At 42.7% G+C, this 25354-nt stretch overlaps 1 protein-coding gene across 1 annotated transcript in view; it reads left to right on the top strand.

The window, feature by feature from the left end:
• MAP4K1 (mitogen-activated protein kinase kinase kinase kinase 1) overlaps positions 1-25354 on the top strand; it is a 539453-nt gene that overhangs the window by 180723 nt on the left and 333376 nt on the right. The window contains exon 7 of the mRNA XM_069206994.1: positions 1550-1592. Within this exon, the coding sequence (XP_069063095.1) occupies positions 1550-1592 (43 nt within the window). The remainder of the gene's footprint in view (positions 1-1549; positions 1593-25354) is intronic.

The following is a 25354-nucleotide window of genomic DNA, read 5'->3' as shown; positions in this document are numbered from 1 at the left end:
GTCTGAGGTTACCATGTGCTGACACTTGTGTCATTAATATTATGATTTCTTAGATGCATTTATAAAGTGCAACAGCTGCCATATGCACAAACAACTGATGTCAAAATCTCTCTCATGTACATTATCACAGTATTATCTGCAATATGTGTTTTGTTTTTGGACACTTGGGGTAGGGGTTCCATCTTTCCATCACTCAAGTGTATTAAGACAGAGGGAGTATTTAGACCCAAGTGTGGAGTCTGCCAGGAAAGCAGAGTCCAGGCATGTAGGAAGCTTCTGAGGGGCTGAGATAAACAAACTGAACTGGAGTCCTTCATGGTTTAAACAAGATGCTCTGCAGGGGAGGTAAAAGCACAACAATCCAGCATCTGGCATCATCTGATGGCATTAGCCATGTCAGCTGCCTCGTTGGTAATAGCTTTACATTACAATATATAAATAATTGTCACTGCACTGAGCCCTAAGAAAGCACAGTGCTGAGTAAGAGTGACTTCTCAACCCCCTCTCAACTTTCTTCTTATAGGCCTGTCAGAGGCCCAGGTCTCCACTCCCTTGGCGGAAAACTACATGCCATACCTAGTGATCCCTGCCTTCTTGGTAGGGTGCCTTTTGCCTTCATTGCATTTGCTAGTGTGCCAGAAGCACTGAGGACCATGTGGAATGCCACTGGCTGCCATGTATTTCTGTCCCTGAGCGACATTCTTTTTGTTTTCTCAAAGTAGGAATTTATTTTGTGGAACAAAAAATATCAATCTGTGCAACATGCATAGAGTTTTATCCTTCTATTTCAGGGCCATTGCTTTTTTTCCCTGCCATGGACCAACTAGCATTGTATGGTGTATGTTTCCCCAGCAAAGGTGAAATAAATAAGTGACCTAGTGGTTCTGTGGCAGTTTCATCTAAATAGAGCCTAGGAATTCTGAGGTTGGTCGATGGGATATCCAATATATTTTGGTGGATGTCATGCATTTACTAGCCTAAAAATGATACCCAGCGTTTTCTGTGGTAAGGATGTGTATCTAGATATATGAATGCACCCTGGGCGAAGAAGAAGTGTCTTGTAATCATTTCAAACACCATGAATGTAATTATCAGTGGCACTGTATCCATGTCTCTATATTCTTGTGTTTGTGTCCCAATGTCCCTGCCTTCCTATTCCAGTGACCGTGTCTCATTGTTTTCTTGTCCTCATTGCCCTGTATCATTGTTCATGTTTCCATATCCCAGCGCCTGCGTCTCTGTGTTTATGTCCTTGTCTTCTTATCCCAATGTTGTTATCTCCATCTCCTGATGCCCAAGACTTCCTGCTAAGTATCTGCGTCTCCTTGCATTGTGTTTATGTAGTGTGTGCTCATGTAAATGTCGAATGTGGGCAAGGTGGAGATGGAGTTTGAGAAGTCAAGGAAAAATAACTAAACACCATGAACTGAAATGCACAACTGTGGTCCTTCCTCACTAGGAATCTCATCACTTGTTACAAACACCCATGCCTTCAAAAGAAAGTATCACAGTGAATACTTACATTTTACTCTGTTTGTACTTCTTCCAGGGGGCAAACATACTTCTCAACGAGAATGGAGAAGTGAAGTTAGGTGAGTTTATACTCCTTCCTTTCTCTTGTTTCATTTGAGCTTAAACAGCTGTGAGTTAATATGAGTACTTCTGAAATGAAATGATCTGCATATTTGTAAAGGATCATTGAAGAATATATGCCCTATTTGGGAAGGGATCTCCCAGAATAGTTCATAAATGTGGTATTTTATTGACTTCAATACGGTTTTCCATTTTGTTTGAACGAGAAAGATGTTAATCAAGTTGTAAACCACATAACCATTTTTGTAATGGATTTTACAAATTTCACAAAACAAAATGTTGAAGATCAAAATATTTAAAGATGAGGATCATACTTAAACAAATAAAGCACAAAACAAAGTATCCCTTGCAATATTCAAAGCGGAGCACTAAAATATTTAAGCCTGGAGTTAATTATTAAATCCCAGTGGGACTTAAACCTCTAGGTACATCTGAAACAGTACTCTGTTCACCAGCATCCTTCCTGATTCAGTTGTCTTTTCAATAACTCCAGCTTCCAAAACTCAACAACTGACAACAATGTTCCACGGTTCGTGATACTCAGGAGGCTTGAAATGTATCTATGTAAAGCTATCAACATAGCATTATAAAGTTTATATGTCATAATACTGAGCCGCAAAATTATACCTGTAACAATACTGGGTGCAGGATTCATCTACCATTATATAATCAAGGTAAAGGTATAAAGGTCAGTGTAGATTTACCATTGTTAACTCCACATCTGTGCATCTAGGAGATATAAATATCATTAAGGTACATATAAGTGGAGTTATGAAATATATGCTTACACAAATATACTTAAATTGACTCTATTATGGTATTTGAAATCCTAGAGTCAATATTTTTGCGGTTCAGTAAACTGCACTGGCAATTTTAGCAGAAAACCAACTGAAAATAAGTTGAACAACATCTTCAAGTACCCATGATTATCCACGCTTAATAAGTTGAGTTGTTCTATTCTTTTTACACCTGGGTAACACTAATTAGAAAGCTTTAAAGAAAGACTCACAATAAGCCTGTATTACGGAGCAGGCAGGTAGGAGGTGGGAGTAATTTCCCAATTTCTTGCTGTACCTCGTTCTCAATTAGGTAGACCTTGCTTTTTACTTAAGCAGGCTGACAGGATTTTTTTTAGCAGCAATGCACAGTAAATTAATGCTGTTAGTGTGTTTTGCCTTGTATTTGCATTGGATTCATATTGCTTAGTGAGCTACAAAGAAGCTTTCTTGTTAAATCAAAGAACAGTTCATTAATACACCAGATTTTTTTTGCAGCAAAAAAGTATGCTCCTGTTCTTGTATGCAAAAAGAGTTCTTTCAGCCTCATGGTGGCAGAGAAGGCCACCATGAATTTTGGGTTGTATTTTTATTTATTTTTATTTAGTGTACTTTTAAAGTGAGCAAATATTCAAATAAAAGGGTGTCTCGGCATCCTGCCAATGGTGTTCCTCAAAAATGTTGAAGTTAAAATATTGTGGTACAAGAATTCTGTGTTACAAATACTGTCAACTCAAAAATATTGTGCAACAGAATGTAGAAGGTAAAAATATAGGCCCTCATTACAAAATTGGTGGGCGGCAACCGCCGCCCGCCAAGTTGTAACTGCCGTGTGGCTGCCAATGCGGCCCCACTCCCGCGGTGGCCATTACGAGATCCCCGCTGGGCCGGCGGGTGGAAACCGAGTTTCCGCCCGCCGGGCCAACGGGGATGTCGGCCGCAACACGGGAGCCGGCTCCAAATGGAGCCGGTGGTGTTGCGGCGGTGCGTCGGGTGCAGTTGCACCCGTCACGCTTTTCACTGTCTGCTACGCAGACAGTGAAAAGCTTCATGGGGCTGTGCAGGGGCCTCCATGGGCCCCGCGACTCCCCTTTCTGCCAGCCTTTTCATGGCGGTTCCTATCGCCATGAAAAGGCTGGCGGGAGGGGGACTCGTAATGCCCTGGGCAGCGCTGCAAGCAGCGCTGCCCTGGGGGATTACAACCGCCGGGACCAACGTGGCAGTACACCGCTGGTTCCGGCGGTGCGACCGCGGCGCTTCCACCGCAGTCGTGATTAGCAAGATTGCACCTCCAGCCTGTTGCCGGTGCAATCGTCAAAACAGCCTGGCAGTCTTTGACCGCCAGGGTTGTAATGAGGGCCATCGTTTTTTTATGAATATAATGCAGTTTTAAAAAAATGATATCATTAGATATATTATAATTTTCTTTAAAATAGTTGTACAAAATATTGTTCCTAATTCATTTAAAATGTATGAAATTACAGCAAAGGCACAGGTGGGGAATGCCACAGATGTTCGCACATCAACAAGGTTTATTGAATGTTCGTTAATGATAGTCTTTTACGAGCAACAGCTAGTAGTGGGTGCCAGGCTAGCCGTACACCTGCCACCTCAGGTGTCAAAGGAACACCCACTGGAAACAGTGAGTGGTGACCTGTATAATTAGAACCAAAGGCCAGGGCACACCCAAAATGTAACCTCGTATGGTAGATCCAAGTGGTGCTTCAGGAATTCAATCAAAGTCCGGCAAGTAGGTGACACTCGATATTTATTACAGGTGATTCCAATAAAGTGACCAAAATCAAATACAAGTCCAAACAGCAAAAAAACAGCCGACACGTGTTTCGTCTTCAAGACTTTGTCAAGGCTTTAGCTACGCAGATTTATGTAAAAAAAAGGAACAGAGTCCCAAGAATCCATTGGACTGAATTAAGTCTGTCGAAGAGTCGTTCATGTGGAGTATAATGGCAGAACAAGGGCTATGTTACAATTGAACCATTATAAGGCCTAACATAGCCCTTGTTCTGCCATTATACTCCACATGAACGACTCTTCGACAGACTTAATTCAGTCCAATGGATTCTTGGGACTCTGTTCCCTTTTTTTACATAAATCTGCATAGCTAAAGCCTTGACAAAGTGTTGAAGACGAAACACGTGTCGGCTGTTTTTTTGCTGTTTGGACTTGTATTTGATTTTGGTCACTTTATTGGAATCACCTGTAATAAATATCGAGTGTCACCTACTTGCCGGACTTTGATTCAATTCCTGAAGCACCACTTGGATCTACCATACAAGGTTACATTTTGGGTGTGCCCTGGCCTTTGGTTCCAATCATTTAAAATGTATGTTATTTATGGTTGTTGGGTTTGTAAGGGAATAGAGTGGGAAGCTATGTAAATTACAAGTTATTGCTTTTCATTTGTAATTAATTTAAATTTATGAAAGTATTAACTGTTAATTAGTTATGTAAATTAGTTAACAGTTTAATTGTTGCCTTAGATTGTGGATTTTTAATAAATTGTTAACTCGTTGATATGTTTATGTTATCATAAAATTTTGAAAAATAGTTTTATATTTATAGTTTGTTTTAGTTTCACTGGTTTTGTTTCAGAATTCTTTTATTATTAAAATGTTTCATTTACATTTTTTAGTTAGCTCTATTTTATTATTAGACTTTTTTTGGAGTAGCGAAAAGGACGTGTATTTACTCAAGATACTTTAAGGTTCAAAATATTATAATGAAGAGATCTTTTATTTTAAATCTGATTAAGTATTTTTTTTGCTCTGTATTTAAACAAAATATTTAGGAACTGGAATGTTAGTAAAACCCCTTCCAAAGTCAAACAGTTTCCTACGATTGTTCAAACTGAAGTGGGAATATTAAATCTAATATTTCCAATGCCCAACACTTTACCTGCTTTTGCTTATATTGAAATGAGATTAGTAGATTAAAAGCCCTCCAAACACTCTCCCTGCAGTTGCTTGGATTGGGGTGGAGACAGTAATTCCAACCCCTTCAAAGTCCAACAGTTTCCCTACTGTAGCTTCGATTGGAATGGGAATTACAATTCTAACTCCTCCAAAGTCCAATACTTTCCCTACTTTTACTTCTGTCAAAGTTAAAGTATTAAATCTGACTTCTTCAAAGTCCAACACTTTCTCCACTATTGTTTATTTTAACACTAAAAAATGTGCAATGTGTCATTAAAATGCATTTTCTTTGGTTTGTATTACTTTTTTTTTTATTTACATGTAATATATGTTCTGTTATATACGTTTTTTAATTTTAATATGTAAATTATTTAAATGTCATTTTTTTAACACTGTTTGAATCTTGTTTTTATCTTGCTTTTTTATATTTTAAAGTATACATAAGTATATATGCATATGTATGTATAAGTGCCCATTATGGGATTTAAGAGAGAGAGAGTGACAGGACCGTGGGGGAGCTTCAAGGCCTCTGCAGTCCTAGCCAGCTACCCGCGTCTTGCGGGAGCCTGCATTGCTCCCAGAAGTAGCAAGCTGCTTTAGATAGCAGCTCTCTGCTTAGGGAAGCAATGTTTTCATCTGTTTCCCTACATGCATGTTTGTGTGCAGGGTAACAGAAGATAACTCCGCTTTCTGCCAGCGGGATCTGTTTGACAGCTCCTGCTATCAGAAAGCAGACCTTTTTTGCTTGTACTTGGTGGGAGCTGTGAGCTCCCACCAAGAAAAAGTAAACAGTTATGTCCCGGGAGTGGACACCCTGGGACATAGCTGGAGCCAGCCTTGGGGGATGGTGGTCTCAAAGGCAATGATTGGCTCCACGAGGGGGGCCACGCAGTCCCCCCCTCCAAAGTGTATTGCCCCAGGGAGGTGGGGGTCCCCAGGACTCGGGGGTCCGAAACGGACCCTCTTCACTCTTTTATTATAGCCCCGGGGAGCAAGCCACTCCTTGGGCTGTGGGGGCCCATGCAGCCCCCTCACATAGTATTTATTTTAAGCCGCAGGGAGGTGACTGTTCCCGGGACTGTAGTGAGGCTGCGTGGCCCTCCCATATATTAACAATTAAGCCTTGGGGAGGTGGCAATCCCTGGGACAGAGATAAGCCCAGGAGGGGGGGCCCATGTGCCCCTCCTTTATTTCAAACATGCCCCCAGGACCTGGCCCAACCAGGAGCTTTAATTAAATAACTGAAGGAGACTGCACTTGTTTTAAAAAAAACATTTTTATCACAAACTCGCAATGACGTCACACATTTGCGGTAATATTTTTTTCAAAAAGTGCTTTTTTGCCTTGGTGGAGTACCTCTGGGACCCCAACACCAGAGTAAAGACCCTACCCTGACCCCTTTCCCTTTTTTTTGCGTTTTCTTTTGTGGGACCAAGTTGGCTATCAACTCTTCTGGATGAAGTGTTGGCAGCCAATCAGAGCCCTGCATTTCTCTGCATGAGCTCGTTATGATTCACAAAGTCTTTGCAAACTCAGATTTACAAATGTGGATTTCCTTTAATTTCTCCTAAACTACTAAAAGGATTTACACCAAATAACCAGAATCACAATTTGCGTACTGAAAGCTAGCTTTGTGCCACATTTGGTTTAATTCCGTTCAGTGGTTTGGGCTCTAGTTGTGTTCAAAGGTTCTTTGGGGATTAATATGGGAAAAGCAACTTTTTTGACCCCCTCCTTTTTCTCATACCCCGCTTGATGGATCACCCCCAACCTTTCCGTGCTCAACAAGACTCACCAGTACACTTTTTGGGGGAAACTTTCATGAAGAGTCATCAAATGGTGGCAAAGATATAGGCAAGTCAAAAAACGCTTTTTCTATGGAAACATGGTCCTAGCTAGAACTCCGACTAACAATAGATTTTATATATATATACATATAATATATATATATATATTATATATATGTATATATAATATATATATGTATATACATATACATATATATGTATATATATATATCTGTGTATATATATATATATATATATATATATATATATATATATATATATATATATATAAATATATATATATATTTAAAACCATCTTGTGAGGAAGCCGAAAAACATTGTAATTGTAATAGTATTTCTATAGCGCTTACTACCCCTGACGAGGCGTTGAAGTGCTTTTCGGCAAGTAGCACACTACTCCGGAACCCAAGAGGAATTAGTGGTGGGTTAATATAGGGAAATATGAGTACAGTATTAGTATTATTATGAGCTAATTTGAGCAGAGGATGTGTGAGTTTGTTAGTTGGACTGACTAGAGTAATGGAGGGATAGAGGAGGGAAGAATCCAGAGGTGTCAATTGGGAGTTTATAGCAATAGGATGAGGCTTGGGATGATCAAAGGAGAGATGGAGGAGTGAAGAGTCTGTGGAAAGGGTTAGGAGATTGCAGTAGCAGGAGGGGTTTTGGATGAGTCAAGGGGGAGATAAATGATGGAGAATTTAGTAGGGTTGTTTGGAAGATCATGGTTGTAATCTGAGGTTTGGGTGAGTTAGATGTGGAAGAGGAGGGAAGGGCTTTGGCAGGGTTATTTTGGAGATGAAAGTAGTAGAATGGGTTTGGGATGAGTCAGAGTGGGAATGAAGGATAGATTGATAGAGCATGACATATGGTGATGGATAGACAAAGTAAAGCTTATAAGAGAGTAAATGTATATTATTTGTATTTATAATTTTATTTATATACATATATATATATATATATATATATGTATGCTTTGTTTAATCATTATCTTTATTTTCTTTAATGTATTTTTTTTTTCTTTATTTTTTTTTTTCTTTTTACTTTAATTTACTTATTTATAATTTGAATTTTATTTATAGATTTTATTTTATTTATTTTTATTTACTTTTCTCTAATACACTAGTACTAGAGTAATAAATAAATAGATATGTAAATACAGAGTAAGGGAATATACGTTCAAGGAATATAATCATCGGTATAATAATATGAGAAGAAAGGTATTATTGTATAAACACAGACTTTCAAGATTTGTGATATTTGAAGTTAATTAATAAGTGTATTTTTCTAACATTTATTTTTTCCCTCACTTTTTGATTAGTGAAATGCTTATGATATTAAAACATTTGATCAGTGTGATATAAAACGAAAGCAGGGATTCAAAAGTATCTAATATAACAACTTATCTAGGAGCTATGCAATGACCTATGAACATGTTAAGCATAGAATAACATACACATATATATGTATATACACACACACATAAACACATGTATACACACACACATATATATATATATATATATATATTCATACACATATTTAATTGTGAGTAAATATATATTTGTTAAACAGGTTTAAAGAGTATGTGTGTAATTTATTGTTATGAGATAGTAGCGATACATATTTCCTAAAGAACTATACATATTTAAAATATCTAAAAAATATTTAATATACGTAGTGGAAACAAATTTTTATTCTTTGGTGAGTCCATCTGTCTGAGTCACTTCTTTCTTGAATAGTTCAGTTCTTTGGGACTTATTGTATCCTTTGGGATCAAGTTTTTTTGCCCTGGCTGGGTGTTGTTTTCATCTGATCCTTAGCATATATATATATATATATATATATATATATATATATATATTATTTCTTCAACAGATGGACTGATAGCCATCTGACGGCTGCACCGATCCCATCACGTATCTCCCAAGTGTCGAGGTCAATTGAGTCCAAAGCGCTCGTATTTAGTTGATAAATTTGTTTATTTAGCTTATATAGGTAATTCAGAGTCCCGAATGAGATGTCTGTCAACGCGTTTCGGCAAAACGCCTTCTACTGGACAGTTAGGCTAATCAGCCGGCATCATTTACATATAGCTATTACGTCCTACATTTATTTCTATAACACTGTGATGTACTACAAACGCGGCGGCCATTTTGAAGTGTGTAATTATAATTATTATAGATACAACAATTGATAGAGGAATAAACCTACATTGATGCCAATATTTACAGATAACATCAAAGTTAAAATTGGACAGTCATAAGGAATAAATATTGAATAATAAATATATTAGGAAAAAAGACAAATGCTTCCAATAATTCATAATGTTTGATCATATAAAAACATTAATTAAATAACAAGAACAATAATAGTATAAATATAAACGAAGAAACTGTAATATCAATTTTTTCAATTTTACAATGTTTAAATTATCATTCGTTATATATACATATAATTATTTATAATTAATTAGTGTCTTGTATTAGAATCATGTTTAGGTAATGACAGTAGTTATGTTTTAATACCATAGTTTTTATCGGATGCCCGTATAATCAAATCTAGTTCCTCACTGTCCTTATCTGTATACTAGGTAATTCCATACACATACATATAAATATGTTGTATTAAAATGAGGCCTTGGCGTAAAGTGCAATGTGCTGAAAAACTAAACTAATAATAAGTGCAAAAGAGCATATAAAGTGCATAGAAGTGTTACAAAAACTCCAATTAAAAACAGTCAGATCTGTTGATCTTTTGGTCCATGTTATAATCTAGATGTACATATATAACTCTATATATGATATTTAATATTCTCCAGTCGCCAAGTTATAGAAGAATAAAGTGGAATCAAACATCATCATCAATGGTACAGTACAAATCTGTATACGAACTAATTCCATCTATGTTTCATCAGTTTGTGATATGAATTCAAACTAAGGAAAGTTATTAAGTCATGTCTATTTTACAGATTACATCATGGCACGATCATTTAAGTAGATAAGATCTTATCACCCATCTTCCTAAAAAGGAAATATAGATAACATACTGCCAAATTAGCACTACTATTTTTAGGAATTGAAACACAGGGGGAGTCTCCATCTAAAAAGCAATGAACAGTGTGTTTTCATCTAAGATGGACATAGAGCTCAGCATCAAGATTGTGCCCCAATGGGGACTCAGATCCCAATAATAAAATCATCTTGGATTCCATTTGTCTGAGCTCGAGTATTCTATTGCCACCTCTGGAGTTGTTTTTAATGTGTTTGATGCCATAGAAAGCTAAAGTGCCACATTCTCCTTTGTGTACTTCCCAAAAATGTTTAGCCAGAGGATAGGTCTTGTCCTGATTTTTAATGGCTCTAAAATGCTGTAAGAACCTAACTTTTAATTTATGAATGGTACTTCCAATGTATTTTTTCTGGCATCCACATTCGATGACATAAATCACAAATTCAGTGTCACATGTAATCCGATCTTTGATCTCGCACTGTCGACCATCAAAAGTTTGGTATTTGTATGTGTTTTTAGCATACTTGCAGGCCTTGCAGTGGCCACATTTCCAAAATCCCAAACTTTTTTGGCTTAACCACGATGTATTGGTTTTTACTGAAAAATAACTTCTAGTTAGATAGTCTCCCAAAGAACGTGCTTTACGAAATGTTATGGACGGATGGGTTTCTATGTGATCATTAATAATGGGATCGTTCTGTAAAACATGCCAATTTTTTTGGAGTATAGTTCTGAGTGACTCATGTTGTTGATTGTACTGGAGAAATATTCTAGGTGCTGAATGTTGGAAATCATTACTAGTTACTGAGTTATTAAAAAGTAACTCATCTCTGCTTTTATTCCGTACTCTGTGTAAAGCATCATTTAAGATTTTTGGAGGATAGCCTCTACTTAAAAACCTGTTCTCCATAGCCTTAGATTCCAACTCATATTGGTTTTCATCAGAGCATATTCTGCGGGCCCGCAGTAGCTGGCTATATGGAATGCTCCATTTCAGTGAGTGGGGATGTCCACTATTGGCATGTAATATAGAATTACAAGCCGTGGGCTTTCGATATATGGATGTCTTTAAATGATTGTTTTCTACTTGTAGTAGGACATCCAAAAAAGAGATGGTATCTCTATTGTAGATGGCATCTAGATAAATGTTGAATTGATTATTATTTAATACATTTATGTATTCCAACAGCAGTTGTTCTGTGCCATCCCAGATAATGAACAGATCGTCGATATATCGCACCCACAATATCACTCTATCCATATAGATGTTATTGCTTTCTGACCATGCCACCTCCTTCTCCCACCAGCCCATATATAAATTGGCATAGGTGGGAGCAAAGGATGCTCCCATAGCTGTCCCTTGTTTTTGTAAGAAACTTTCATTATCAAAGAGGAACAAGTTATGTGTCAGGCAGAATTGTAGCATCGATAGGAGCATATTGGTATGTTCCAAAAATTCGATGGATCGTGTTTGTAAAAAATACCTACATGCCTGTAATCCATATTGATGTTTAATGGATGTATATAGTGATGCTACATCCATGGTGACCAATAAATAGTCTTTATGCCATGGGATGTCATGTATCTTGGCCAGAAAATCATTGGTGTCACGCAAGTATGAAGGTAATTCTGTGACAAAGGTGCATAAAAACAGGTCCAAATATCGTGAGGTATTCTCAAGTAGTGATTGATTCATACTAACTATTGGTCTACCTGGAGGATGGGTTTTGTTCTTATGAATTTTAGGTAGGAAGTAAATACAAGGAATTTTAGGATGATCAATTTTCAAATACATAAACTCATCATAATCCATATATATATATATATATTAATGGCACCATTAGAAAATTCACTGCAGCAATGAATCTGTGACTGAGACTATTTCTCTTTTCTCGGCGAGAAGTAAAGATCACTAAAGTTGGAAGAATTTGTTTTCTATTCATAAAGGGGGTCACCACCCCGTCTGGGTCTGCTGAGCCAGTGATGAAAGGACTTAGCAACAGTTTGTCTTTATATATGGTTATTAAAGAAAAAATATTTATGTATATTTAGAGATGTGGATCGACCCGATGTACTGTGATTGGCGGCCACAACTTCAACCAGGAAGTGGTGGCAGCCAGTGTGGAACTCTGCCTGAGTTCCAAGAAAAACATAAAAAACACAAGGGGACAAGGTAGAAATACCTTGACCCCATAGGCCTGGAGGTTGGGTCCCAAAAGATTTTTTTTATCAACTTTGTTTCAAATTTGCAGAGGATCCACAGATTCATGGCGCAATTGTTTTTTTGGTCCCCCCTAGGTGGGCCAGATTCTGAGGGGGTATTGTTTATAATAATATGTGGGAGGGGGCACACATGGCCCCCCTTCCTATGCCGCTTTCTGCCCCTGGGACCTGGCTGCAAAATACAAAGGGCGAAAGGGACATGCAACCCTTCCTCCCTGGGTCGATATCTGTCCCATGGACTCCATCCCCTGGGGACTGACCACTAAATAAAGGTCATCATTTTTAGCTGCTCTCTTCGGGCGGGTGCAGTGCCAGCTCCCGCTGGAGGAGGGAAGCTGACTGAGGCTTTCGGGCTTCCCCGCTGCCCCTGCATATAGAGTGGCGAGTGTCCTGGGTGGGCACCAGGGCACCCATACTTTGATGACTGGGCCCTGGGGGATGGGGTCTTAAGCTGAAATTGTTCTGGGGAGGAGAGGCTGCATACCCCCCTACCCCTTTGGAATATGGTTGGGCACCGGGAGATTTAGCCCCAGGAGGGGGCTGAGTGTCCCCTTCCCTCATAAATATAGAGGTGAGTTCCAAAGAATGGGGACCCCTGGGTCAAAAGTGGTCCGGGGAGGAGGGCCACATATCCCACCACCTAAATGCATTGGGTCCCGGGAGATGGGTTCCCCGGGTACAAAATTGGCACAGGGATGGGGACACATGCCCCTCCCCAGAAAGATGTGCCGGGCCTGGGGCATGGGGTCAAGGGGCCAAAATTGGCCTGGAAAGGGGGCTGCATGCCCCCTTCGCCATTAAATATAGTGCTGGGCCCCAGGGGGGATTTAGTCCCAGATGCCTAAATCAGTCTGGGGAGGAGTACTGCATGCCTTTTTGTGATCTGGTGTAAATCCATTCAGTAGTTTTCAAGTTTTTAAAGATTTTTTTGTTGTTGTTGTATATCTAGGTACCCAGATCCTCCATGGATCTAACAGCTCTCATGCTGAATTCATCTGATTGGCTGCCAACACTTCAACCAAGAAGTGTTGGCAGCCATCTTGTGAGTTGGACTCAGATGAGTCACCCCAAAAAAGTAAAATAAAAGAGAAGGGGTAATAGTAGGAATACCTTGACCCCCTGTGCCTGGTGATGGGGTCTTCCAGGGACCCCGCCTAGGGCCAAAACATTTTTAATTTTTTTTTGCGATATGTGACTCTGTTGTAAAAAAAATTACAAAGTATATCTGAAGTCAGTTCGGAATCTGATCTTTTTAATTGTTTTTACCGCAAGTGCAAACTTTCTGAAATATTTGTCATGGAGATGGTCTGTAGCTGGAAAAAGAGCATGCATTATTTTTTGTACTGTATTACTAAGCTATGTGAATTAACGGTGTGATCCTGTGCAAATCTCCTCCATTCTCAAATCATTTCTCTTCGCTGCAGAACTTTCGAGTGACATAAAATCGGCAAAACCCAGAATAAAGCAGAGCATAAAAGCCAGATGTCTGTGCAGAGTAAAGACCTCTGGACCAAGAAATACTAATAATTAAAATCTTTATTGTGTGTCTGTTGCTCCTGTACACACACTTTACAGTGCAAGCACATAAACACAAACCATGTGTGCACAGTTCCTCAGGTAGTTTGCACCAAGCTGCAGGTTTTTGAGTGTCTTCTGATTCAATCAAACGTTTCTTGACATCTTTGGTGGCAGAAACGAAACCCTTTCCAGACGTGTGAGAGACCGGCTCACTCCCAGCATAAACATACACCAGAGACATTGCTGGAATTATAATGGCTGCAGTTTATTACACAACTCAATATCATTACATGGTTCATACCACATTGCACAAGTGGTCATACATATGCCCTATGTTGTTTAGACATTCCTTTTCTGTTTACTTTACAGTCCCATTCTTCTTCTTGTTCAGCTGTTCATCCATTGAGTAGTACAGCTTGTTATGTGACATGACCTGCTGGGGGGTTTCAGCTTATGCAACCGGCTAGGCTTCCCGTGCTGCCAAGTCCTTTTGGGCACCCATGGCTGTGTGGGGACTGCAAGTGCCATGCCCACCCGCTGCTGCCCCTTTTGTCTGTCCTTGTTACTATCCTTGTGCCCGTGCCATTAGGCATCCCAAGAGGACTGACAGAGTGACCGTTCCTCTTGGTTTGTGCTTTTTGATGGGCTAAGTGTCTTTCCTGCACACCTTCAAAACTATTCTCCCACTCATACACCCATACAGACACTCACACACCCACTCACAGTTCCATACAGCCACTCACACCCCCAGTCACCGGCCCATACAGCTACTCACACACCCATTCACAGACCCATACAGCCACTCACACACCCACTCAGAGACCAAGACAGCCACTCATACACCCACTGACTGACTCTGACTGACTATAGCAACTTACACACCCAGTTATACACCTACAAAACTACTCACATACCCACTCACAGACCCATAGAACCACTCACAAACGCATCCATCCACTCCCACTCCCACTTACCAACCTATACAACCACTCCCACAAACACTCTGAAAGACTACAGGTTACAGTTAGTAAATAAAATTTTAAAAACCTTAGAAATTCACTAAAAAAATCAAAGGTTACAGGGACGTTATAGTTAGGAAATAACATTAAAAAAGCAGAAATTCACTGAAAAATCAAAGGTTACAGGGACGTTATAATTGGCAAATAGCATTAAAAATCCTAAGAAATTCACTGAAAAAAACAAACGTTAATGGAGGTTATATTTAGGTTCAGATTTTACACACATAAAACCATAGAAATTCAGTAGTTATAGTTACCTGAGTTAACTATAACTTACGCCCCCCGCAATGCACTGCTTCTGACATATTACATCAGTCCTGACAAGCTCAGTGGCATCACTGATGACTTCGCTAATGACATCTCAAATGAAATCACTTATGACCTTACTGATGACTTCATTCAGTGAGTGTAAGTGTTTTGAAAAAAAAATTGAAACTTAAAGATATATATAAATGTGATAATAGTTTAAAAATGTATTTTTAATTATATTATTATTTTGAACTTTAATACCTTACATAAATTACATATAATGCTATCCATACGCATGCCGTTTTCGATTATATTCTGTTCCACAAATGTTTTCAACATTTTTGTAGTTTACATACAAAATATGAAACTTAATATTTTTGTTGATGATATTTTTGACATAATATTCCTGTGGCACTAATTACTATAGGCAACATTCTTCAAACAATCATGCCAACAGCAATGGCTTAGCGAAATAGAACAGCCTGTAGTTTTAGAGTGTGGATAGCCAGAATAAAATGGCTTCAAATATTTATGGAAATGAATGAGATCATTATTTGCATGTAGTAAGGGAGGAAGTGAATTACAGGCCTTTGCAATGATGACTGTAAGAGAGTTGTCATCTGCATGACAAACGAGCATGGTGAAAGCCCATAACCACTACTAAATTGGCATTGTGAAATTCTATGGACCTCGCAGGAGTGTATTGAAAGCATATCCTTTGTAAACGGGTGGAAGAGGTCTCAGAGAGTGCCTTGGGCATATAGAGAGTGACTTAAAAAGACATCTTTTATGAATAGGAAGCCATGGTAAAGATTTCAAATGAGATGTAATGTAAACTCTGTGAATCAAACCTGGAATAAGATGAGCAGCGGAATTCTTACTGTACTATGCATGGAATTTACCTTACTTTCGACAAAGAAGTAAGTTCTTCCATGAGGATGGATCATTCTGCGCCTTATCAAAGGCTGTCGCAAATACCACAAATCGAGCGTGAACTGGCCATCCTTTATGACGCACATATTTGTAATCTATGAATTTATGTTATCTTGACCTGACAAATTAGCTTGAAAACCTGACTGCTCCTTCTAGGGTTAGTCCTGTGTGCCTATTTTCTGACCATGGCCCACTATCTCCCTGATACCTAGGATTAACATCTAATATGTCAACATTTTTGTATAAAATTTTCCAATTCACTGTTGGAAATTGGGTTACTGGTTGAGGGGGATGAAACCTCACTCCAGCAGCAACCACAATCGCTGTCAGGGTGAAGTCACAAGCAAACCCCAAATTGACCTGTGCTTAATCCTCTGGTAGTTTGGCACAAGCACTCAGACTTACTTCAAAGGCAATATGTAAAGTATTTAAGTAGCCCTTCAGACAATAAAAACGTGAAAACACAACACAAGATGATTCACACACCAATGTAGAAAATCGTGCGAAATGTAATAAAATATTTGACACAAACTGACAAAAATACTATCAGTAGAACCCGAGATATGCAATTCTAAAGATTTAAGTGCCAACTGTGGTTATCTGGGCACACTGGAATGATCCAAAGTCATAAGTTCAGGCCAACCCTGATGGAGCACAGGCCAGATACAGAGACTACTTTAGCCCCACTGAACAAGAGTATCTTAAATCCTGGTTTGCGGAGAGTTGCCAGATTCCACGTTGAGGATGCTTCACACAGCTGTGGGGCAAAGGAGCTGGGGGGCTGCAATGCGAAGTCCTGCATCATTGTTGTTGAAGAGGAGCTTGGGATGTGAAGGCCTGCACTGAGGTTGTGTCTCGCACCAGTGGTTCTGCGGATACTGCCATGCAAAGCCCTGCATCAGGAGTTCATAGTGCAGTGGGGGATCATAAGCAGCTGCGAGGAGATACATTGTGCTGTGTTGGTTCTGCTCACAGGATCACAGCTGTACTGGCTAAGCACATTCATGCCCACCCCCAATGGTCCAAGACTGAGGTGGCACCACTTAGAGGACAAGACTCACAGCAGACTTGGTTCAGGTGCTGGGTTTTAAATGGTTGGAACTTTTTCTGTCCCTGAGTTTTTGATCAGGAGGCCAACCATCTAGCCCTTGTAGTCACTCTGGTAGTCCTGAAAACAAGATGCATCACTAGTCTTTTTCACTCACGCAACAGTGCAGAATAGTAGCAGTCCTTCTTGAGGAGCAGCACAGCAGTCTTCCTGAGTCTTCTGCAGATCTAGAGGTGTACTCAAGTGTTGATTCTAACTGTCCATTGGTTATTCCTGCCACCCACTTTGAAGTGGCAGGAAGTTCTGGAGGTTTCCACCCCCCAGAGGTGCTTGGAATTTCCTGCCTCCAGTCCTGTCCCCAGCTTGTCTGTGGTCACAAAAGACTAGTGGCAAAACCATTTGTGAGTGTGCTGGGCAGTGGCAGACTGCGCAACGAGGGAACCACGAAGGTGCTGACAGGCACCACAGAAGCAGAAACTGCCCAGGGCCACCCCCCTTCCCAGAACACCACCCGCAGCACTGCAAAGACACACACCAAAAAGTAAGGTGAAGTGTCTGGCCTGGCCCCCCCTTCTCAGCCTTATGTCCCGCAGCGTCAGGGAAGGCTGCAGCGGCCGAGACAAGGGATGCACAATGGTGCTGTTGCGCACGGGGAGAAGACTGAAGCAATGCCCAGGGCCACCCCCGCACCATCACGGAAGGCTGCAGTGGCCCCAAAACAAAAGAAGGAAAAGGCGATGGTGCCATCTCGCACCAAGGAATCCGGGGAGAAGTGCCCAAGGCCATCCCCTCCACACAAGCGACCAGACTGAAGACCAGACTGAAGATTGGCCCAGGAGACTGCCTACCCTCCACACAGCGTGGTACCTGCCTCTTCCACTGGGTTGTGTGTTTGTTTGAAAAAAAGAAGAACAGAAGAAATAAATGAAGAAGAAAGGTAAAGTAAAGATAACTGCACTTACCTGCAGCTCCGGACACCAGCAAAGGCCCCCACCAGCATGACGAACTCCTCCCGGGCAGCATGGCTTCTCACCGGTGTCTGCTTCAAAGAACGAGGCCGGTAGGAGGAAAGACTGACTTTAAGATGAAAAACAGTGCCACCGTGACATCAAGTGGCCAAAGAAAGGTACTGCACCCTTTTTCTGTTTTAAAGCAGGAAACAAGCAACAGCAAGTTGACAGTAGCACCCCCAGAGAGTGACTGCGCAAGACCAGCAGCATGCCCACAGACAGAAACAGCGCAGAAGATGGAAAGTATAGTGTGCAACCACAGCACAACGGAGAAGACTGCAGCTGTCCCAGCCAAGCTGCAACAGTAGGAAATGGGAACAAGTACAATGTGAGGCACTAGGAGAGTGCGCATAGCCTGCGCAGCCCCTGGCGGCCGTCTGCCGCCGCCAACACGGAAAGAGCGCCACATGCCCCAGCCGTGATGGACATTACCACAAGATAGGAGAGGGACATGCCAGGCATCAACAAAGGACCCCCGGAAGAAAAAGAGACAATGCCAGAGGTGCACAGAGAGCTGCGCCACCGAAGCTGACAACACGGGCAGGAGCCCGAGAAGATGGACACAGCACCAGAGAGAGTGACGTAACGCCCGGGACAAGAGGCCGTGCCAGCCGGCCACACAGCAACATAAGATGGCCACCGTTGGCCCATAGTTGAGCAGGTCAGCTGAACTGACCAACCCTGCCAAGAAGATGGAGGCAGGAGCGAGAACTGCAACAGCGCAGTCTCAAGGCGCAAGAGTGGTGTCCACAAGAGAAGACGCGGAGGAAGAGGATGGTGACCCTCCAGTTAGGGAGCGGTCCACTAAGAAGATCCCGGAATGGACCAGACCGATGAGGGGTCTGACAGAAGAGCAGATCAAGTCCTACCCGCAGGACTCAGCCTACGAGAGGCTGCAAAAGAGCAAGATGCACCGGCAGAGGTGCAAAGAAAGGTCCATGTGACTCAGCATGCGATCTGTGGCATGACGCCACACCAAGGAGGAAAGAGGAGAAGAGAGCATGGCACAATGCCACAATGAGAAAGGAAGAGGAGAGGAGCGACAGACCGGTCATACCACAGATCGACTCCATCACAGGTGCGCAAGTGGAAGGAAGAAGAGCGACACAACTGAGGACTCATGTGAGCAGATAAGAAGGTATCCATCACCACAAGACAGTCACAAGGGTGAGCAGATGTCACTGAAGACAGATATACAGCTGGACCCCCACGCACGACCCTCCAGCCACTTGTCACTGGCTGCTTGGCTGCGACGACGAAGACACCGCCACCTTTTGATCTGCAGAAAGATGAAAAAAAGACCATCATCTTGATGAGGTGCATCGCCCAACCATCGAAGGAGCACAGTACCACCTGAGTGGAGTCAGAGTCAGCAACAAGAACCGACACTGACCAGGCATCTCTGGCAACGTGGAACCCAATCACCTGAACACCTGTCATGAGCACCGTGAACCAGACACCTGCCGGTGAGAGCAGACCAGACCATTTGGATCATGTACCCTTGGGGTTGCACAAGACTTAGATGTGACCCTGTTGGGAGTTCAGTGCGACTCCTTTGGCGCGGCCTATGCTGGCCCGCACAGCCTACGCAGTCCCGTGGCAATCCAGGGGCAAGGGTCTCCAGGGAAGTCCGGTGAGAGAGGAATCCACCACGAGAGATGCATCTGAGACAGCTCCACGACAAGCATCGGGAATCATGGAGGTCACATACAGACCCTGGTCACCCAAAGACTGTTGCACTATGGCCAGAGCACCTGAATCCTGACTGCCCGAGCAAGCTGACCCTGCGTCAACCACCCTTTTGGCTCCATGTGAGATTAGGATGTGGTCCTGTAGGCTGTGCCTCAGCGACGCCTTCACTTGCCTGCGATAGGCCGGCACAGTCCACACAGTCCTGTGGCAACCCACCAAAGGGCCTCGAAGGAGACTCCTGTTCGATTGGAGTTCTGGTACAAGAGGGAAGCCTGACGCTGCTCTGCCGCTGGACACCCAGATGCACCAGGCCGTCACATCATCTGCAGTCTTTGGTGTGTACTATCTCCAGATACGGAATGCCTTCCAGAACTGTGTACAGTGGACTCCCCACTGCTACAGATGCACCTGCATCGAATGTTGTATATAGACTTTGTCAACATGAGCCCAGTTGGGACTGAATCCTGACAGTCCCCAAGCGCACTGAGATATAATGGACAGGCAACTGAGGCATCCTTGTGTCATCTGCACTGCTGTTCGTGTCCAGTGCAATCTGGTTGAACAAAGGAGGCGTACAGTGATGCTGAGTGCACAGCTGTGCTAGTTCCCTGCTGCAAGGCAGGCAGACCACCTGAAGAGACTGAATGATTGTTTATAATTTACTTTTTCTCTCTCACAGGTTGGGCTTGATTGTTTGGTCCTCAATGAAGTTTGTGAGGGATGTAGAGTCCGGCTGGACTCGTTCTAGTGTTTCACCAGCCACTCCGATGAGGGCTGGCTTTACACACACACCCCACACCCATCTAACACAGGCATCACCAGTCAGGTGACCCTGCCAATAAAAAGGGCCGGGCGCACCTGCCCGAGGCCAGTTACAAGAACCATACCACCGTGTCTGCGTCACCTCATTTCAGTAGCATGAGGGCCTTGGGCCCCCAACACTACACCCTTATGCCTGACAACCCTTAATAAGTTCACACAGAAACCCCTTTGTATTGTTTACATATTTTAACCCACAGGCTACCAAAAAAGGAATTTCTGCCTAAATAATATCTGAGTGGCTTAGACAGCAGTTTGCTGTCTTTTTTGGAGGAAGGCCTGTAATTACGGTTTGTGAAATCCCATTCATATGGATCTGGTCCTAATAGTCATGATGTAAGGCTGATCAGATGAGGGCAGATCCAATGCTAACTGGGACTACAGTTAAATTGAAGAATGAAACTGCTGTTCAGGGCAGAAGGTCGGAGGGATGGCGCATACTAGAGATGTCCAACCTATGTATATTGGTGCAAATTCTGAGATGTTAGTTGAGGCGCTCCTGTTTTTAGTTAAGATTCTCAACATCAGTTTGTAATCCAAAATTATGATAATTCAGGTGTGTGAACTGTCTGTTGTTTTAATAACATACCCAGAGGCTGTATTTCACCACAAACACAAGGAAGCATGCAGTTCAACAATGAAAGCTTCATGCTAGAAAAATGAGCTTTGTGTACTGGCTGGAAAAACATATACAGATACTGGCTCGGGGTTCATGCGAATATAAATAAGCCTGACTTTAAACATCTGCAAAAGATCTAAGGATATACTTGTTTATCAGGTCAAATGACAGATCACGGAAGAAGGTGTAGAGGCAATTCAAAGACTAAATTAAAAAACCTCTCCATGGTGGGATTCAGGGTGATGGCCTGCAGGACACCGTCTGACGGTATAACATTGTTTATGACACTATTCCTCCATATAAATACACCCAATATACAATAATCATAGACATTCATCAAAAAAATCAGATAAAAGCAAGCTCCAGGGAGCTAGTTCGGAACCTTGCTCCCCTGCTGCCAGTGCTGCCCCTGCCATAGTGCCCTGTGCCATGTCTCTCACCTGTCGTGCCTCTCTCTTGCTGGTTTGACCTTGAGCCTCTCTCCTACTTGTTTCTGCCCCCTGCTTGTGTGTTGCCACCCCACTTCAGACACTCCTGTGTTCCATTGGCTTTCTGTCTCTCCTGTCCACATGTCATCCATTTGTCTCCCTGTTTCTCTGTGACTTGTGTCATCTTGTCATTGTGCTCTGCCTATTGTCTGCTCTGTAATTTCAGTTTTTCCCATTATGTTCTGCCATTTCTCTCAGAATGTCGTGCCTCTGGCCCCGCCTTTTCCCCCCACTATTTTACTGCTCCCTTGCACACCTGCCTCCTACTGCACCCGCCCTCCCACAGGACCTACCTAATGGCGGTCGCTGAGTGACTCCACTGGGCAGGTCCTGATACTTCTGCAAGCACACCGCTGAGCTATGACGCACCCTAAACACCCTCAGTCCAGACCTTATGTTTGTCACCGAAACATGGCTCATGTCCACATCAGCCCCAGACATAGCATGCGCCCCTCCCAGAAGGATATAAAGTAATCCGTAACGACCACCTAAACAGGCACGGAGGAGGCATCGCCATCATACACCAGGACAACATCTTATGCACCACCCTCGAAGATGAGAGTTCCCACTTCATGGAACACCACAACTTTCTCATCATAATCAATGCCAAAACCACCCTCACCTACGGACCAACCTGGCACCCGCCCCTGATTTTGCAAAGACATCGCCAATTTCATCGACCCACTGGCCATCGACTCAACAGACTAAATACTCCTAGGAGACCTCAACTTTCACCTGGATGATCCTCTTGACCACAACACCACGAACCTCATGGACAACCTCAGCAATATAGGACTCAGACAACTGGTCACCACCACCACTAAACTGCGGGCCACATCTTCATAGTCAGCAACAGAATCACCTTCTCCCACACCCTGGAACTCACATGGACCGACCACCAACTAGTACACTTCTCCAATGGCTACAAACCTGAGCCCCCGAACACTCTGCTGCCACCCCCTATCCACAGATGGAAGAAAGTCACAGAAACACAATGGATCAACACCCTCCATGCCAACAGACCCACGCTTTCTAACAACTTTGAACATGAAGCCAACAAACTAACCGAATAGTTGCTCAACTGTTCAGACAAAGTAGGCTTCCTCACTAGTGCCATCACTGAAAGATCCAGCAATCCAGCAAAATGGTTCACCCCAGAACTCCACACACGCAAAAGAGGGTGCAAACAACTGGAAAGACAATGGTGCACCAGCAAAGTCAAAAAGGACCATGCACTCTACAAAGAAACACTGAAAAAATATCACCTACGGATCAAGGAAAGCAAAAAGACGGCTCTCCTCAACCGCATCGAGGAAAGCACCGACTGCCCAAAGGAACTTTTCAAGATTATCAAAGAGTTCTCCTGCCCGGCAGCCACCGAAAAAACCATCCAAACATCTCAGTCCCTCTGCGACTCTCTGGCTGAATACTTCCACAAAAAACTTCTCAGCTATCTACAGCAATTTTTCCCACCAACCCACCAACGTCGAACACCTACTCACCTCAGAAGAAGGATCTCACAGCACCTGATCACAGACTGGACGCCCCTATCCATTCAGCAGACAACAGACATCATGGGATCCACCTACTCTGGCTCACTCAACAACCTCTGCCCCACCACATCTTCAACTTGGACCAGAGAGAAATCAATCAAGTCCTCACCCCCATCATCAACACCTCCATCAGAACAGCCACCGTCCCTGAAACCTGAGAACAAGCAGACATCAAGCCACTCCTCAAACCTCGGCGAACACAAAAACTACCGACCCATCTCGCTGCTCGCATTTCTGACAAATACCCTAGAAAAGGCTATCAACAAACAACTCTCAGAACATCTGGAAAAATACAATCTACTTGACCCCTCCTAGTGCCGCATCCGCTCCAACACCATCTGCCACTACACCCTCATCTCAAGACTATTCCACATTGGGGGTCAGAAGCAACTCCCTCAAATGGATCCATGTCTTTCTCACAAGACACACCCAAATAATCTGTCCCCGCCATATACCTCAGAACCCAAGGACATCATATCTGGAGTCCCACAGGGCTCCTCCCTTAGCCCCACCCTGTTCAGCACCTATGTGACACCACTGGCACAGATCGTGCACCCTACAGACTGAATATCATCTCACACGCAGCTCATCCTCTCCCTTACCGAAGGACACGCCCCTCCCAGGGACCACACCTCCCCCAGAGAAAATTTCAGCAAAGCCATGCACCACATAACGGAGTGGATGCAAGACCACTGCCTCAGGCTCAACGCAGAAAAAACAGAGGTGATCATATTTGGGAACAACCCCTCCCCTGGGATGACTCATGGTGGTCCACCAATCTCAGAAAGCCCCTGACCCCATTGGAACATGCTCAAAACCTCAGCATCATCATAGACAGCAAGCTCACCTTCAGAAATCAAGTAAACTCTGCTGCATCATCCTGCTTCCACTAACTCTGCATGCTTCACAAGATTTTCAAATGGATCCCTGCTGAACTCAGAAAGGCAGTAACCCAAGCCACAGACACCAGCAGAGTGGACCACAGCGACACTGTATACCTGGGACTCCCCGCTCAAATCGTCTGCAGACTCCAGACCACATAGAACTAACCAGCTAGACTCATCCTAGACGTATCCAGAAGAACCCACGTTGCTCCCACCTCAGGGAACTTCACGGGCTACCCCTTCACAAGAGATACAAGTTCAAGGCCCTCACCATTGCCTTCAAGGCCCTCCACAACATCGGACCCAATCTCATCAACCACAGACTTTCCTTCCACCAGTCCCCAGAGAGCTCTGCTCAACCCACCTCGCCCTTGCCTGAATCCCGAGATCCCGGCATTCCAGAAGTGGAGGACACACCTTTTCCTACCTTGCAGCTGAAAGCTGGAATGATCTACCCACCCATATCTGAACCACACCCACCGTCACTGAATTCAGGGAGAAGCTCAAGACATGGTTCTTTGAGAATTAACCAACCCGCTCACAGCTAAGACAGCAAGCGCCTGGGTACACCCCAGGACCCATACTCTATAAATCAATATTGGATTGCATTGGATTCAATGACTGAAGGTCAGTGCAGATGTCCTAAAAAAGAAGTAGGATGACTAACCAAGTTAGGCAGTATGCAAGTGACATCATGGCACATGACTTCACAGTGTGTGACATCACGGCGTATGACATTGCACATGCCATCACAGGAAGTGGCATCACAGCCCTTGACCTCATAGAAAGTGACTTCACAAGAAGCAACATCAGATCTTAAGACCTCACAAATATGCTTACAGGTCTCTCATGAATACATTTGAGTGCATTACAATATTTAACAAATGAAATGTGTATCAGGGATGTGCCAAAAAAAGTGACGCAACCCTGACGCAGAATCTGGCTATCAACTTATACATTTATTTTTTAAAGTCTGCCACAAGGATGTGGCAACAAGGAGACACGTGTCAGTGAATTTGTTCTGCTTAATTGGTTGCAAAGTCTGAATTCTAAAATATCTTAAGAGTTTAAGACACTTGCTGCACCTATCTTTGTGTGCTCTGTAAATCTCAGGGACTAATAATAATGGCACGATAACTCCGGAAGTTAACTTATTTGCTGGAGATATCTATGTTTTGTA

The sequence above is a fragment of the Pleurodeles waltl genome, chromosome 9 (assembly GCF_031143425.1).
Source record: "Pleurodeles waltl isolate 20211129_DDA chromosome 9, aPleWal1.hap1.20221129, whole genome shotgun sequence".
Taxonomy (NCBI): Eukaryota; Metazoa; Chordata; class Amphibia; order Caudata; family Salamandridae; genus Pleurodeles; species Pleurodeles waltl.
Note: the sequence above shows the minus strand (reverse complement) of the source record. Positions and strands in the feature narration are given on the sequence as shown.